At 27.5% G+C, this 14,386-nt stretch overlaps 2 protein-coding genes and 1 long non-coding RNA gene across 6 annotated transcripts in view; 2 read left to right on the top strand and 1 right to left on the bottom strand.

Moving 5' to 3' along the window:
- The window catches only part of LOC107161976 (protein outspread-like), a 94,060-nt gene extending 89,892 nt beyond the window's left edge, over positions 1 to 4,168 (top strand). Inside the window, exons 21-23 of one of the 2 annotated variants that reach the window (XM_015508635.2) lie at positions 1,076 to 1,211; positions 2,439 to 2,528; positions 2,966 to 4,168. In XM_015508635.2, the coding sequence (XP_015364121.2) occupies positions 1,076 to 1,211; positions 2,439 to 2,528; positions 2,966 to 3,075 (336 nt within the window). In that variant the 3' untranslated portion in view covers positions 3,076 to 4,168. The remainder of the gene's footprint in view (positions 1 to 1,075; positions 1,212 to 2,438; positions 2,529 to 2,965) is intronic. The other variant, XM_015508637.2, reaches the window with a different exon arrangement.
- A 1,455-nt stretch (positions 4,169 to 5,623) lies between these two features.
- On the bottom strand, positions 5,624 to 8,738 carry LOC149054301 (lymphokine-activated killer T-cell-originated protein kinase-like). Of its 2 annotated transcripts, XM_015508603.2 has the most exons (7): positions 8,583 to 8,720; positions 8,329 to 8,361; positions 8,170 to 8,269; positions 7,920 to 8,110; positions 7,664 to 7,853; positions 5,964 to 6,260; positions 5,624 to 5,872 (listed from the first exon to the last, which is right to left on the bottom strand). In XM_015508603.2, the coding sequence occupies exons 3-7, from the start codon at positions 8,255 to 8,257 to the stop codon at positions 5,730 to 5,732; spliced, it is 909 nt and encodes a 302-aa protein (XP_015364089.1). In that variant the 5' UTR covers positions 8,258 to 8,269; positions 8,329 to 8,361; positions 8,583 to 8,720; the 3' UTR covers positions 5,624 to 5,729. The 2 variants fall into 2 exon arrangements, with proteins under 2 accessions (XP_015364089.1, XP_089086538.1); XM_089230412.1 differs by lacking the exon at positions 8,329 to 8,361 and having other exon boundaries at positions 8,583 to 8,738.
- Positions 8,739 to 8,937: 199 nt separating this feature from the next.
- LOC149054300 (uncharacterized) lies at positions 8,938 to 10,604 on the top strand. Of its 2 annotated transcripts, none has more exons than XR_016192292.1 (4): positions 8,938 to 9,955; positions 10,160 to 10,236; positions 10,297 to 10,389; positions 10,477 to 10,604. It is a non-coding gene; the product is annotated as an uncharacterized LOC149054300 (long non-coding RNA). The 2 variants fall into 2 exon arrangements; XR_016192293.1 differs by having other exon boundaries at positions 8,940 to 9,246.
- The last annotated feature ends 3,782 nt before the right edge of the window (positions 10,605 to 14,386 follow it).

Below are 14,386 nucleotides of genomic sequence, written 5' to 3'. Positions count from 1 at the left end.
AGTATTATCGCGTCATATCAAAACCATTTCAAGAACATAAAAGTTCGGACTTCCTTAACATAATAAATTACAGCAGTTATAAGTAATACTGTTATGTACGTGGACACCCTGTCGTCGATTCGTTTATTATCCTTATGTAGCATTTCGAAATTACGAAATTTTTAAAGCATTTCAAAACTAATTGTACAACGGTCTTATCATAACACCGTATAATAATCATACAGGTGATTCTTTTATCATGATCCACTCATTATTACAAAAAGTATCAATTTTTTTGAAAATATTTTTCTACAAAGTTTCATGTTGTTAAAAAAACAACGTTTTTATTAAAAAATTATATTTTTAAATATTGTTTATCCTTAACATTTTTTTAAGTTTTTTATTTTTTTGAATGACAACATAGATTTTTAATTTCATATTCCAAAGCAGAATATTTCTCTTAGTATTTTGATTCATAAAAATCGAATTTTGGACGAGTACTTTATGAGTTATAAGTATTTAAAGTTTTGTGAAGTGGAGTAGTGGACAAACATTTTGCGGGGTAACCCCGTACCACTTCACTCTGCCAATCTAAACTTTAAATACTTATAACTTATAAACTACTCGTCCAAATTTCGATTTTTACGTATCAAAATACTTAGAAAAATATTCAGCTTTGGAATATGAAATTAAAACTCTAGGTTGTCATGCAAACAAGTAAAAAGTAAAAAAATTATAAGGATAAAAAATATTAAAAAACACACATTTTTTAATAAAAACGTTGTTTTTAACAACATGAAACTTTGTAAAAAAATATTTTCAAAAACATATATACTTTTTGAAATAATGAGTGGTTCATGATAAAAAAATCACTCTGTATATATATTCCAAATCGTAGTCTGCGTATTATTGTGTATAGGTAATATTTGTAATAATGCTACACCTACTACGCATCTTTTACCTAAATATTTATATTTATTTCACTTGTAGTTAACAATAATTGTATATTGTACACATACCTATTAATATAATCCCTGTTTGTATAATCAATATTTTTTTTTATATATACCTTTTATTGCTTGACCGCACACAACAGCATGGCGAATCGCTTGACAGCATTTTGAACAGTTTTGAACAGTACGACGCGACGGTGACGCGGGTCGACCGGCCTGTCGTAGTGGCGCTGGTAAATAAGTTGAGGACCGTCGCGGCCTGCAGGAGCCGTACTCGAGGTATACACTATACAGCACACGCGCAACCAAAGTATACCAAAGTAACCGAGGACGCGTACTCGGGCGACGGGCGGCTGTTTTGGGGGGGAGGGGAGGGGTGGACGGGTTTCCGGTGTACGTTCCTTTGGTTGTAGCCTGAAAGCTGAGACAGCTGCTACTTGGTATATAATATATATATGTAATAGAACCGGGACCGTTTTCAACACTCTCTGCTCTGGTTTTGGTGTATTGTTTTCTTGTAGATCTCTGGTTATCGTATTGTTGGTTTTGGTCCGATTCCGGTTCTTTTGGCGGTTAGAAAACTAAAATCCCACAGATTTCCCTGGTTCCGGTCTGCAACGGTTTCTGATCTACGCGCTATGTATTTACCTATACATATAACATTTTAAGTAGGTGCATCACAATTCGAAGACGTTTATCTATTAATCGGTGTAGCTACCTGGTACATTATATTTTAAACTAAACACATTAATAATACTATTGATGTGTGTGGTAAACATATACTTACAACTAATAAAATATGACAGATTTCGGAATCGATCCAGCACGCCCGTCCGCCCGACTGGAACGAAGTCGGTCAATATCCACACATTAAATATTTTTTTTAATGTTCTTAATTATTAATATATTAGAGTCTGGATTTTTTTGTTTTAAAATAGACACGTAAATATAATCGTTTAAAGTTTAGGCTAATATCATGTATTAAGATCATACAGTTTTATTTTTTATTTTACCTACTATCTGACTTCTGAGTACTTTTTATTTTTGTTTCCGTTTTATGCATTCTGCGCCTAATAACAAATACTTTTGTGCGTTGTGCCAGATGTACATATCCATTTCTACTGCTTTATCTATTAACAATTATTTTTTATTATTTTTTCAACGTACAAAATAACACAAAGATTGAACAATATAATATATACTTTCCTACTGTCCTTTTATTTGAAAAAAAATATTTTATCTTAGAGAAGACAACTTTTTGGAAAAAATAATCTACGATCATGCTCTGAAAATATACTTGGTACTTACTGTTTGTTGTAACATGTATGTATGTACCTATATACTTACCATAGATTGCATGTTTGAAGCTTTTTAAAAGGACATAAAAGTCCGGACTCTATAGACTAATACTAAATTTATTGAAGCAGAATACGGTCTTGTTAGTGTAAAAATGTATTATATTATCTGAAAGTTGTATTGAATCAGTTTTTTGTTTTGATTTTATAGAGCCCATTGTCGACGGGTCACTCGTTACACCAGAAACGTGTGACGTGACTCCTCGTCACGCGGAACCCTCGGCTCTAAACCCTTCAGCAGGTAATTTTATAAGCATTTACATGTGTTTTTCCCTATTTTTGTACAAAATAATATAAAATACTTACTAACTCTGATTTTATTATGCGTCTGAACGACTAAACTTTGATTGTTTAGAAATATTATATCATCCGTTTCTGAAATTGTATAATGTATAAATTTCATATTGTTATTTTCTTAAAACTAAGCATTTAAAAGTTTTGTTTAATTAAATAAATATTAATTATCTGTTCGTTCCAAAGTAATCTAGCTACCGTCATAGGTATTTTAAGAATTTAAAATAAAATCTGTCCAGTGTGACTTTTCCGATAGGTGAAATCTGAATAATCCGGTTTAATATTTTCCTGCTGCAGCGCTGCACAGGTGTTGGTCATAATTTAATTTTGCTGGTTTAATAAATAAACACGTTGCACTTATCCATGTTTGTATCGCGTTCGCAGAGCCGAAGAGGTCTCCGAAGAAACTGTCCAGGGTTAACAGCATCTTGCTGAGGACGCCGGCCATGTGCGGCGTGGTGGCCGACCGGAAGAAAATGTTCGAACGGCGGTAAAACGACACTCGGTCATCCGCCGGAAGTCGTCGCCCGGCATGCATCCCGTGCGCGATCTACACTGCGTATTAATTATTATTTTAGTTATTGTTACGTTATGTTTTAAGATTGATACAGTAATGATGATGATTATTGTAATATAAAATTATAATTACCTCCACGTGCACGCAAAATACCAATATATAATGTATATTGTGACATGTGCGTGTGTGTGTGTGATTCATATTGAATCGTTTTTGTTCGTTTTATCGTTATATAACATCATAATATTCATATAAAATATATTATATATAATATATAAACCTATTATGTATTATTGAATATTATTATGTTTTTTTTTTCGTTTTAAAAAATAGGTTTTTTCTTCCCCCTTTTCGTTTGAAAAAACGCATGTGTTCAGCCTATTTAGTTTTGTATACCAATAATATAAAAGCTGTACATAGTTTTACGTGATGTGCATAACAATATATTATTATTGTATTTCGTAGTCTTATTATTAATATTTTATATAGCTGCAAACAGTACTCTTACCCTCTTGTAATGTGTATAATATATTTGTGTCAGCTAAGAGACCGAAAGCGTTAAACATTTTGAATATTTATTATAATTATACTTACAGTATATTTTGTTTTTCTTCTCGTAGGTATATGATATGAAAATAATAATATATTATGTTCGTCGTCGCGTGTTGTATTGTATTTTTATTATTGCATTTTTTTTTTCGAATATTAGTGTGTGTGTGTTTTTTTTTTTTCGTTAAATAGTGTTACAAAACTAACCAAATACGTCGAGTTCGTAACTCGTACATCCCACCCCCTCCCATCACTATCTGTAAACCCGTTTGAGTCGCGAAATTGTTAATAAAACAAAATCATGATATTATACCAGAACATTAAAATAGGAATGTGTACAAATTTATTCTAATTTGACACTTTCGACTGTTTTGAGTTTAAAAATAATTCAGTTCTATATTGTGCCTCGATAGTTAAATATCCCCTCTTATTATTATTATTATTTTTAGTTTAAGACTTTTTTTTGTTGTTATGCGAAGCTCAATCTAACAAATAAATATTTTTTTTTGCGGTTTGTTTAATTATTATAATTTGTTATTTTTTGCAGTTTTATTTGAAATACAAAATAACTACCTAATATTGATAAGTGCGTTCTAAAACCTAAATAATATTATACTGAGAGCGCCGCAGTACCATTTATGAAAATGTTTTTATAATGTAACAGAAAACAATGACTGCGTAGAAAAAGGCTACCCAGAATGCCGTGTTATCGTTTATTTTTCGAAACAAAAAAAAAAAACAAAATGCAAATACGGTTTATGCGATTTATGGTTAAATCCCCACCATGGCTTTCTATTTTTTTATATACATTCTGAAAGTTAGAAAATATAAATAAAAATATTCTTAAAACTTCTTTTTGGTTGGCATCAAAAAATATTTAATGGTTTTTTTACAGAACTATATGTGCAGTATTGAGTAATATTGTTTTAACGTAACCATGGATGAAAAATTTAGAGAGAGACTAACCCCCTCCCACTAAAAAAAAATAATATAAACTCACTTTTTAATTGTATACATTATATGAAATCGAAGTCAAAGCTCACATTATAATTAATTATGTTAGCTCCTCCTTAATTTTAATAAATTTTTACTTATGAATGTAATCCAAATTTAAAATTACTGGAACTAAGTTAATTTACTAATCTCAAAAATGCAGTAGTCATTTTAATGACAAAAATAAAATAACCTATTTGTATTAGTTTTCAAAGTAATTCTGTCAACATTCAAATAATGTCATATTAAATTTCACATAATATTATCATGGTTAATATAATATTACGAAAGTAAACAAATTTGATACCTGTTAGTCATCTTATAGGCAAATTAAATTAATTATTTTTATTTTAGATTATTTAAGTTCTGCAAAGCCTTATGTTAAATCTAATAAAATTTGTTATTCCTCCGTTTTGAAAAGTACAAGGAATTTATTGCCTTTAGTCCAAGTGCCAACTAGATCCAATTAACTTCCAGAAACCACAATCAAAATAGCAGGTTGAAGCACTAAAGTATGACAAAAAAAAATCAACAGCAAATGTATTGGAAGACCAATAAATAGTCACTCAGCTCAGAATTTATAAATTATTAGAAAGTTCGTCCTAGACCAATATGAAAGTTAACATCCCTTATAATTACTAAAAAAATGAATTTACTTCTGAATATAGAAAAAAAAAATCAAGACAGCTTAAAAAAATAGTTTCGAAAATTGCTTTTTGAACATTTATTGAAAATCAATAACATTATAATTACAAAAAAGTGTGCTTTTCAACTCTATTAAGATTAAGTTTTTATTTAGTTTTAAAATAAAATACATTTTTTTAAGAAAAAAAATAATGCAGTTTTTGAGTTAAAATAAGATTTTAAAGAAATTTGAATTAAATTTATAGATTAAATATTTTTTAACATCAATAGCTTTTGCAAGGAAATTAAAACTTTCATAAGCTTAAAAATTATTCTTATTGGTAACATATCATAAACAATTGAAAAGCATTAATGTGTATACTTTTAAATATAAAACAAATAAGGCACATAAAAATTATTTTAATATAAGTACTAAAATTATAGTTAGAACAAATAATTTAAAGGTTAGTAAATACCCATAAACTGTAATATCTGTTTTGCTGAAGGTCTCATTTTATAATCTTGCATTGTACACATATTAAACAGCTCAATAATTTGTTTGTATCTTGGATCACTTGCCAAACCCTCAGGTATTGGTGGTCTCTCACCTGAATGAAAATAAATATTGATTATAGTTAGTAATATACTAGTTTATTATTGGTTATTATTTGTATATTATTGGTTTTAACAAAAAATCACCTAAATGGGCATCCAAGTCATCACTCATTCCAGTGTAATATGATTCATTAATTGCAGTACTTGAGTTTGGGAATGATAAAGTCATCATCTCCCAAAGTACCAAACCATAACTGAAAATATCAGCTTTACTTGTGATGATAGCTCCCAAACATTCTTCACCTTTTAATACTTCTGGAGCAGACCAACAAGGAGTCCCAATGTATAATGCTCTGCAACCTTTGATTTTATGCAATGTTCCATCAAATTTCAAAGGTAAACTGACACCAAAATCACAAAGTTTTACAATCTCAAAGTTATCTGTGGACATTATATCAATCTTATTAGTCTTAAAAATAGAAAGTTAATAACTAAATATATTGTTGTATGTAAGTCTATTCACAGTACAAGAATTAACAATTTTTCAGGTAACATTACTTTTAGTTCAGTCACTAGAATTTTGTATTAAGAGCATGTTGCATGTCTTCAGTGTCTAAAACATGTACAATTTTGCAAATTTTCATCAGTTTCATATAGTATGCTGTTAGTTTTGATATTAGAGTGAATTGACTGTTTTTAATTGATATATTATACAATTTAAGATTATTATTTAGGGCCCCACATAGGATTTTATTGGTGTTATTGATTTGAAGTTATGATCATTTTAAAAGTTTCAAAAAGGTTATAATTTACTTAAATATAATATCAATAAAAGTCTGCGTAGATGCCTAGATAAAATCTTACCTTTAAATTTTATAATAGGTCAACCCGCTCTTATATTATCAAAACTAACAGCACACTACTGAAACTGTTGAATAAAAATTGTCTATGTTGTATTTATGTAAGATGGTGACAAAACATACAGTGTGACATCCTCTTATGTTAATTAAATTTATTATAATCCTGTTAAAAACTTAAATAACATGTAACAATTATTTTCTATTCTAAAATACCTAAATACAATATTAAACAAATCTTAATTTTAATTTTCAATGACTACTAAAAAATAGGCCTGAAGTAGTTGTTCCAACTATTATGAGCTAAATTAACTTATATGAAAATAAAACTTTCAGTTAGGGCCATGGACCACTTTTAAAATATTTAAAATAAAGAAATATGTTGAATTATTTTTGTTAGAGTATTGATACAAAAATCTGTAGACATTTTTATGGCTTAAAATTGAATTTGAATATTTTATTATTTGGCTAGTAAAATATTGAAATTTTAATTGGTTAAAGGACAACAATATTGTGTCTCAGCCAATATGCCGTTATCATTAATTTTTAAGAGCTTCACAAAACTTTTTGTTTAATATTAAAGTACTGGACTATGAGGAGTATGATTTAGATCAAATTAAATTATCAAAGTAATTCTTTTGATACCTATATATACCTATATATGATGTACATATCTAGTTACTAGTAGTTACAGCTAGTATTTGAAGTATGAAATATTTCACAAAAAAGTAAAACATTGAAATTTTTTCTAGTACAAATATTGATGATGAATATTTATCAATAACTTAACCAATGAAAACCACCATTAATGAGTAGTTATTGATTGTATTCCCTATTATTATAAAATTCTGGAGGTAAGTTATGACAATTATACGTTTAAATAAAACTTAAATAAAAATAATAAAATTATAATAATACTTAAATGATTCACAATTTTAAATTTCATGAAATTTTCAAACACTAGTTACAACACATAAACAGACTTACTTTTCACCAAAACATTCCCAGATTTTATGTCTCCATGCAATACTAAAGATGAGTGTAAATATTCTAATGCTTTTGCAATGTCCACAGCAACCTTTGTGATATATTCTACAGGGTATGGTCCAAGATTCTCTTCCTTGCGTGTTTCAATCAAATCAATTAAGCTTTGTTCACATTGTTCCATTAACAGTACCTAAAATTAAAAAAACCTTACAGAAAACATTTAAAACTATAGTTATTTTAAATGGTAAAATCATACTTCTCGGCCATCAGGTCTCTTGACAAATGCTCGATAGCCAATTATATTAGGATGGTTGAGTGACGATAACACTTTAGCTTCTAGCTGCAAACGGTTGCTAAACTGTTTGCGATCTCTACCAGCATTACGACTGATAATTTTTGCTGCCCACGGCGACTGATCTTTTCTTTGCAAATTGAACACACCGACACCTAAGTTATTATAAAGGTTATCATGACTGCACATTAACATTACTTGAGAAATAACACACCAGTTCCATATCCAATGCGTTCCAAGGCAGGCGTTTCTGGTAATTTTGCTGTGGAGCGCAGTATTTTTGGAGTGGAATAATTGCTCATCTTATTTTTTTTCTGTAAACAGAATAGATAATAAGTTAAATATCAAAAAAAAAATAATATTGTATTATTACCTATGTACTAATATTGTTCAAAAGTCCGCACAACTATAAAAAGATAAATGTTAAGTATGGACACAGGGTTATTTTTATGCGTAATGCCAAGTAATAAATCCTAATGAAGTTGGTATCTTAAGATAAATATAATTTCGTCAAAAAATATTAGGTACTCGTCTAACGAAAACTCTGAAAACTGCAAATAGCGTTGTAGCAAAAGTTGTTACCTAGTCAGTTATAAAATATTTTTTAACTATTCATTGGTTCATTACCTGTCAAGTTTGCGTCCTTTTGGTCATTCACGATTTGTAATTGATTATATAGATGTATATTGAATCGGATATAAGGATAAAATACTTCAATTTTGAATTCGTCGGTTAATCAAATGAAAAAGAAAAACTGAAATCATGAATTTCTGAACAGCGAATATGAAAAATTCGTTATACACATTTCACATGGAGGAGACGAAGTTGTCGGGTTATTCGTATGTTCCATGATAAGTACTATCAGAAATTCAAAACTCGTAAGATAAAAATTAAAAATTCGTTTGCTCAACATTGAACGATTGAACCATAGATAATATATACATCATATTATATTATCTATGCATTGAACATGGTTATTATTTTATTAACGAAAACGAATGGATACATTTGGATTGCATGATAATTTTATCATGTTGGATAGTGGATACGCCATCGTCATGGTTAAATTAATAAAATAGAGTGATGTGTGTATAGATATTAAATATCTATGTAAATATCTTTCATTAATTATTAATATCTATGTTGCGCTCAAACGCTTCAAGCCAGTCAAACACTCAAGTTCATGGTAAAAACTAACTAAAACGTCTAAACCCCCTAGATATTCGACCACGACTTCACATCTTCTGTATCTTCTCTACATCGTGCTTCTACTTACATTGAACAAGAACAAGTAACAACACATATTATTCCATGTATAAATGTTAGAAGTTAACATATTATGTAGGAGCATCATGAAGACACATCATGATATTATCTTAGTTGGTGGTGAGCATAGAACATGCTCTATGATGTATTGGTGTGACTGTGTCGTTTGAGAGCACAGACTCTAAAGATGTTTTTCGTGGAAATTAAAAAAAATCGATTTTCTCCGTGGAAAAAGAATAGTGATAGTTATATCATCATCTACCATTCATCTTTTACCAAAATAATATAGTTCTGGGCTAAGAGAAATAAATGTTATACAATATATATTATTATTGTGTTATACGAGCAAAGAGTTTGTTTTTAGCTTCCTTACTAATTTCAAATTTGATTACACAATTCAAAATCATAATGGTTTAAAAATGTTGTATTAGTGATTCTGCTAAGACAGACTATGTAAAATTTCACAGGTCAACATTTTTTTTTCATAATATACTTAAAATCATTTCAAATATTTTATGTACATTTTCTTAAATGTTTTTACAAATTTCCTTCAAACATTAATCTTAGGAAAAAATGGATTAATAAAATAAAAAAGATGTTCTTATTGTGATAACAGAGTATACTAAGCTCTGTAGCAAACATTTTATAAACAATTTGGATGATTTGGAAATAATATATTAAGCCTGATTTTGTACCAGCTAGGTTCTTTTATTCAAGAAAATCATAACTTACAGGTATTTTAAAGTTTTAAAATAATAAATTTTCATTACTTACGTCTTACTTAATGAAATGCTTTTTTTATATTTTTAACATAATTTGAAGTTCGCGCATTAATGTCCATAGCTATTTATATAAAAAAAACTAATAATAAAATAAAATATAGAAAACTACCTAAATTTAATTAGAACAAGGTACTTATAAGAAATTTTATTTTACAGAAAGTTTATCAGATAAACTTATTTCTAAGTTTCTAACAATCTAGAAAATCTTATTTTGGAAGAAGAAACAGTTAATGGTTAGTATATATTACATAATTTAAAACTTCAATATCTTTTGTTTTTTATATTTACTGTAGAAGTGTAGAAGACGATAGAAATTGATTCTGTAGATTCAATAAATGATAAAGATGATACAGAAATTACTACTCTGCCAGCAAATGAAAATACGGGTGAAAATATTAATATCACAAAAAATAATGTTTTTGCTATAAAATTACATTTAATTAATTTTAACTGCTGTGTACTTGACTTTTCAGATCATCTTTATTGTCAAAAAACATAAACTACTGGGACTTTTCTGAGGAAGAATTAAAGATACTTAGAACATGGAAAATGGTTTGGAGAAATCAGCAACAAATACTCAAAAATAAAAATCATTTAATAAGATTCTTACATCAAAATAATTGTAGCCTAATCTAAACTAAATAATCTTAATTCTCAGATTCAGTGGTTCTCAGTGCTCTAACTCTAAGGAGGGTTGAGGATAACTGTGAAGCACATAACCTAATTTGGGCAGTGATTGTGTTTTGGTCAAAAGACAGGCAGCGAGCATTCACACAAAAACATGTACATAGTGCAAAGTGCAATCTAAATATAATATGTCATATACTTAATGATTCATATAATAATTATCAGTCAGTAGTTGGTACTATGTAAAGAAATGCACAATAACTTATTTTTATTTTTTTTGGTGATTGTGAATGCTCATTATATTTTTTAATACTTATTATCTTAACCAACTTTTTAGTACACCATTTGATTCAATCCAAGTGTATTATATTGGTTATTGTTTATGTTGTTATTATTTTCAATTTCATAAAATAATATTCAGTGTTTAAAATGTAAAATTTTCAATAATTTTCTACACCATAAAATATTAAATGTTATCACAGAATATTAAATTCCCCAAGAATAGGTTAGGTGCTTAAAGAAAATCCAACCTAATGTAAAAAAAAACTAGCTAAAAAACATCAAGTTGAACCATCTCACTGTAGTTAATTTTTTTAAATTAAACTAAAATTTATTGTTATTAACAGATAAAGTTATAAGTTTTTTCATAATATGCAGGTTTATTTAAATAATTTACTTATGCTATAAATTAAAATTAACTATTGAATTCTAACATACGTGGGCTTTAAAAAATTGATTGCTATTCAAGGGGGTATTAACATAATTTGAGAAACACTGCTCTAATTGATGATTTACTAAAGGAAAGGATTGTAAATCATTCCTGAACTGACGAATAGAAATATAATATTTTGAGGAATCTAAGGAGATACTGAGTTCATTACAATCATTAAAATTTTACCCAAGATTAAAGTATCTACTATCTAGTGAATTATAAATACAAGCACTAGTGTATAAATTATTACAAAAACTATATACAAATAATAATGTACTTATCAGTTTTCGTAAGTCACAACTACCTGTAAAATTTTCATACACAAACAATTTATTGTAATAATGTCAAACACCTCATGCCGAGTGCAAAAAGAAAAATTTTAATTTAGTAGTTTAATTAAAAGTAAAAGTAATGGATCAATCATTGGCTACTAAATTGTGTATTCATACCTCACTATCGATTCATTGATTCATTATGTAAAGTAAAATTGTAATATGACATTAGTTTCTAATGTCTTAATTAAGTTTAAAAAATATATATATAGTATATTAAACAAATAATTTAAATTTGAAAATTAATTTTTTTTTTTAAATTCAATACAACATTCTGAAATTAAAAATAATAAATTGGCAATTTTAAATTTCAATATTTTATACACATATTAGCTATAATACACTTTATAATATAACCTAACCTACCATACTATATGCATGTATATTTAACAAACATTAAAAAATTACATGGGAACACAATGTCATAATGTTATTAGTTAATAGTTATTATTTTTATCTTAAAGTTTGATAGTTAATAGATTTATTTTTTATCAACAATTGTTATAAAATTTGATTTAAATTATCGTGGTTTGTGTATATTTAATAGTTTTATACTCTCAATCTTTATCTGATTAATTAAGTTATTGTGAAATAAGTTATACTTCTCAAATTTTCAAGTCTGTTTTATTATATTTATAACTTAAATTGAATATGAAATAATTGTTATAATCAGCAATTGCACAATTCATTATTACAATCAGCTTCACCATTAAGATGATTTCAATCAGTATTTTTAATCAAGCAAATCTTCTTTATTTTAGCAGTAAAATTTTTTTAAACTTATTATTTTTTTCCATAATTGGTTTATACTTTTGAACTGATTCTTATAAATTTTTCATCTCATATTTTTTTCCAATTTTATTTTAAAACTAAAGACATTTTATGGGTACAAAATCCTAATAAATAGGTTTACAGTTTGCTATTAATTTATTGTTAAATTATATCCCTTAAAAACTCAATTATAAAAAGATACTATAGTTTAACTATTGGTAAACAATTATATGTTGAAGTATCAATATAAAAACAAAAAATCTGAGCTTTGCATACCTAGTCGGATTAGTTTATTTAGTAGGTACTTAGATGGACTTTATTAATTTAAATATTTAGAAAATTAAATGGATATTGGACTAAATAAAGTATTGCTTTATTTTTATTTATTATTAAAGAAATTAAAGTTTGTCATATTAATAATATAAGAATATAATTATTAGTTGTACACATAATGTTAGTCCCTGGTTACACTCAACATGGACATGTTATTAACATTTATATATACAAAAATTATAAAAGCATGAAATTCTACACCTTGTTGAAATACTACGTTACAATACAATGTTGCTAAAATATTATTTTACATTTAATATACTGAATGAACTTACATGTTACATGTTAAAAAATATAATATTATAATAGATGTTAAATTATTACATCAAAACATAAATAGGTATAGGTAAAACATTTTTTTTTCGAAATATTCATAATACACTAAAACAGTAAGTACCAACTAGGTCAATAAGATACCTATGATAATTTAGGCGTTTGACTATAGCCTATAGGTAAGACAGTTTATTGTTGTTCATCTTAAATCATAATATACTTTTAAAAGAAAATTCAGTTTATTATTGTTAAGAAAAAGAAAAAAGTAGATAGTATAAAGTAAACAAACTTAACAAATTCAATTAACGGAAATTATTTTCACAAAAAAGCACTTAAATTTAACGTAAACTCACTCGTTAATCGTTCTCAACAATAGGCAGGTAAGTATGTAAATTGTAATCTTTATAAATTAACTATCTTAAAATTACGAATATAATAAATTATAAATTTATATTGCTTACTAAATTAAAGATTGAATTGAAATTATATGTTCCAAATGGCCCGTCGGCTATCACTAATGTGACCATTACATTTCATTTTATTTAAAATAATTTTTTATTGATAAACAAATCAGACAAACATTAGATACCTTCTACATATTTTAAAATGTTAAAGTTTTTACTTAAACAAATTTTAATTTACAACCACAATTACAGTTTTAATACTTATCCTTAGATACAATTTTTTTTTATTATCAATTCATGATTGCAAGTCTGATACAACGTCCTTTAGAGTGTAGAGTGTGGAATCATGATGCACCACTTCAATTTTCATAAATACGGGACCAAAGTGGGACATTTAGATATGCGGGACGCAACTCTGAAAAACGGGACAATCCCCCCTAATGGGGGACGTCTGGTCACACTAGTTACCATCACCCTTGTTATAATATACTTACGCCTAGATTAAGCCACCGTGTGGTACAATAATTTAAATAAAAACAAAATAAAGTACACTCCCTACGGGGGTGACCCACCCATCGTTATACTCAAGTCTCAAATACACTGCTATAATGCTGCATGAATGCATGATAGATATTTAAATATTAGGTTAGGTAAACCTACCTACCTAAAAAATATACGTTATTAAGTATAACAAATTAAGGTTTTTATATGCAGCAGTATAAATTTATTTAATTTTAATACGCAGTTTGACTCTGCTTCTAATAACTGAAAACTGATTACATTCAAGTTTTCTGATAGGTATACCATCAACGACGCATTTGTATGGGCATATGGCTCTATGTTTATACAATTATACCTATATGGTTAATACTTAATAATACAGAGTGATTCTTTTATCAAACAACAGTACAACTGCACTTATATGGTGTTC

The sequence above is a fragment of the Diuraphis noxia genome, unplaced genomic scaffold, assembly GCF_037042655.1.
Source record: "Diuraphis noxia isolate RWA-SAM2 unplaced genomic scaffold, SU_Dnox_SAM2 contig0008, whole genome shotgun sequence".
NCBI classification, from domain to species: Eukaryota; Metazoa; Arthropoda; class Insecta; order Hemiptera; family Aphididae; genus Diuraphis; species Diuraphis noxia.
The sequence above is the reverse complement of the archived record's forward strand: the minus strand, read 5'-3'. Positions and strand labels throughout refer to the sequence as shown.

Excerpts from the sequence above, each read along its gene's own strand:
- LOC149054301 (XM_089230412.1), bottom strand. The coding sequence starts at position 8,257 with ATGAGCAATTATTCCACTCCAAAAATACTGCGCTCCACAGCAAAATTA. Across the intron at positions 8,111-8,169 it reads ACGCATTGGATATGGAACTG|GTGTCGGTGTGTTCAATTTG; the intron begins GTGTGTTATTTC and ends ATAATAACTTAG. Across the intron at positions 5,873-5,963 it reads TGACTTGGATGCCCATTTAG|GTGAGAGACCACCAATACCT; the intron begins GTGATTTTTTGT and ends ATTTTCATTCAG.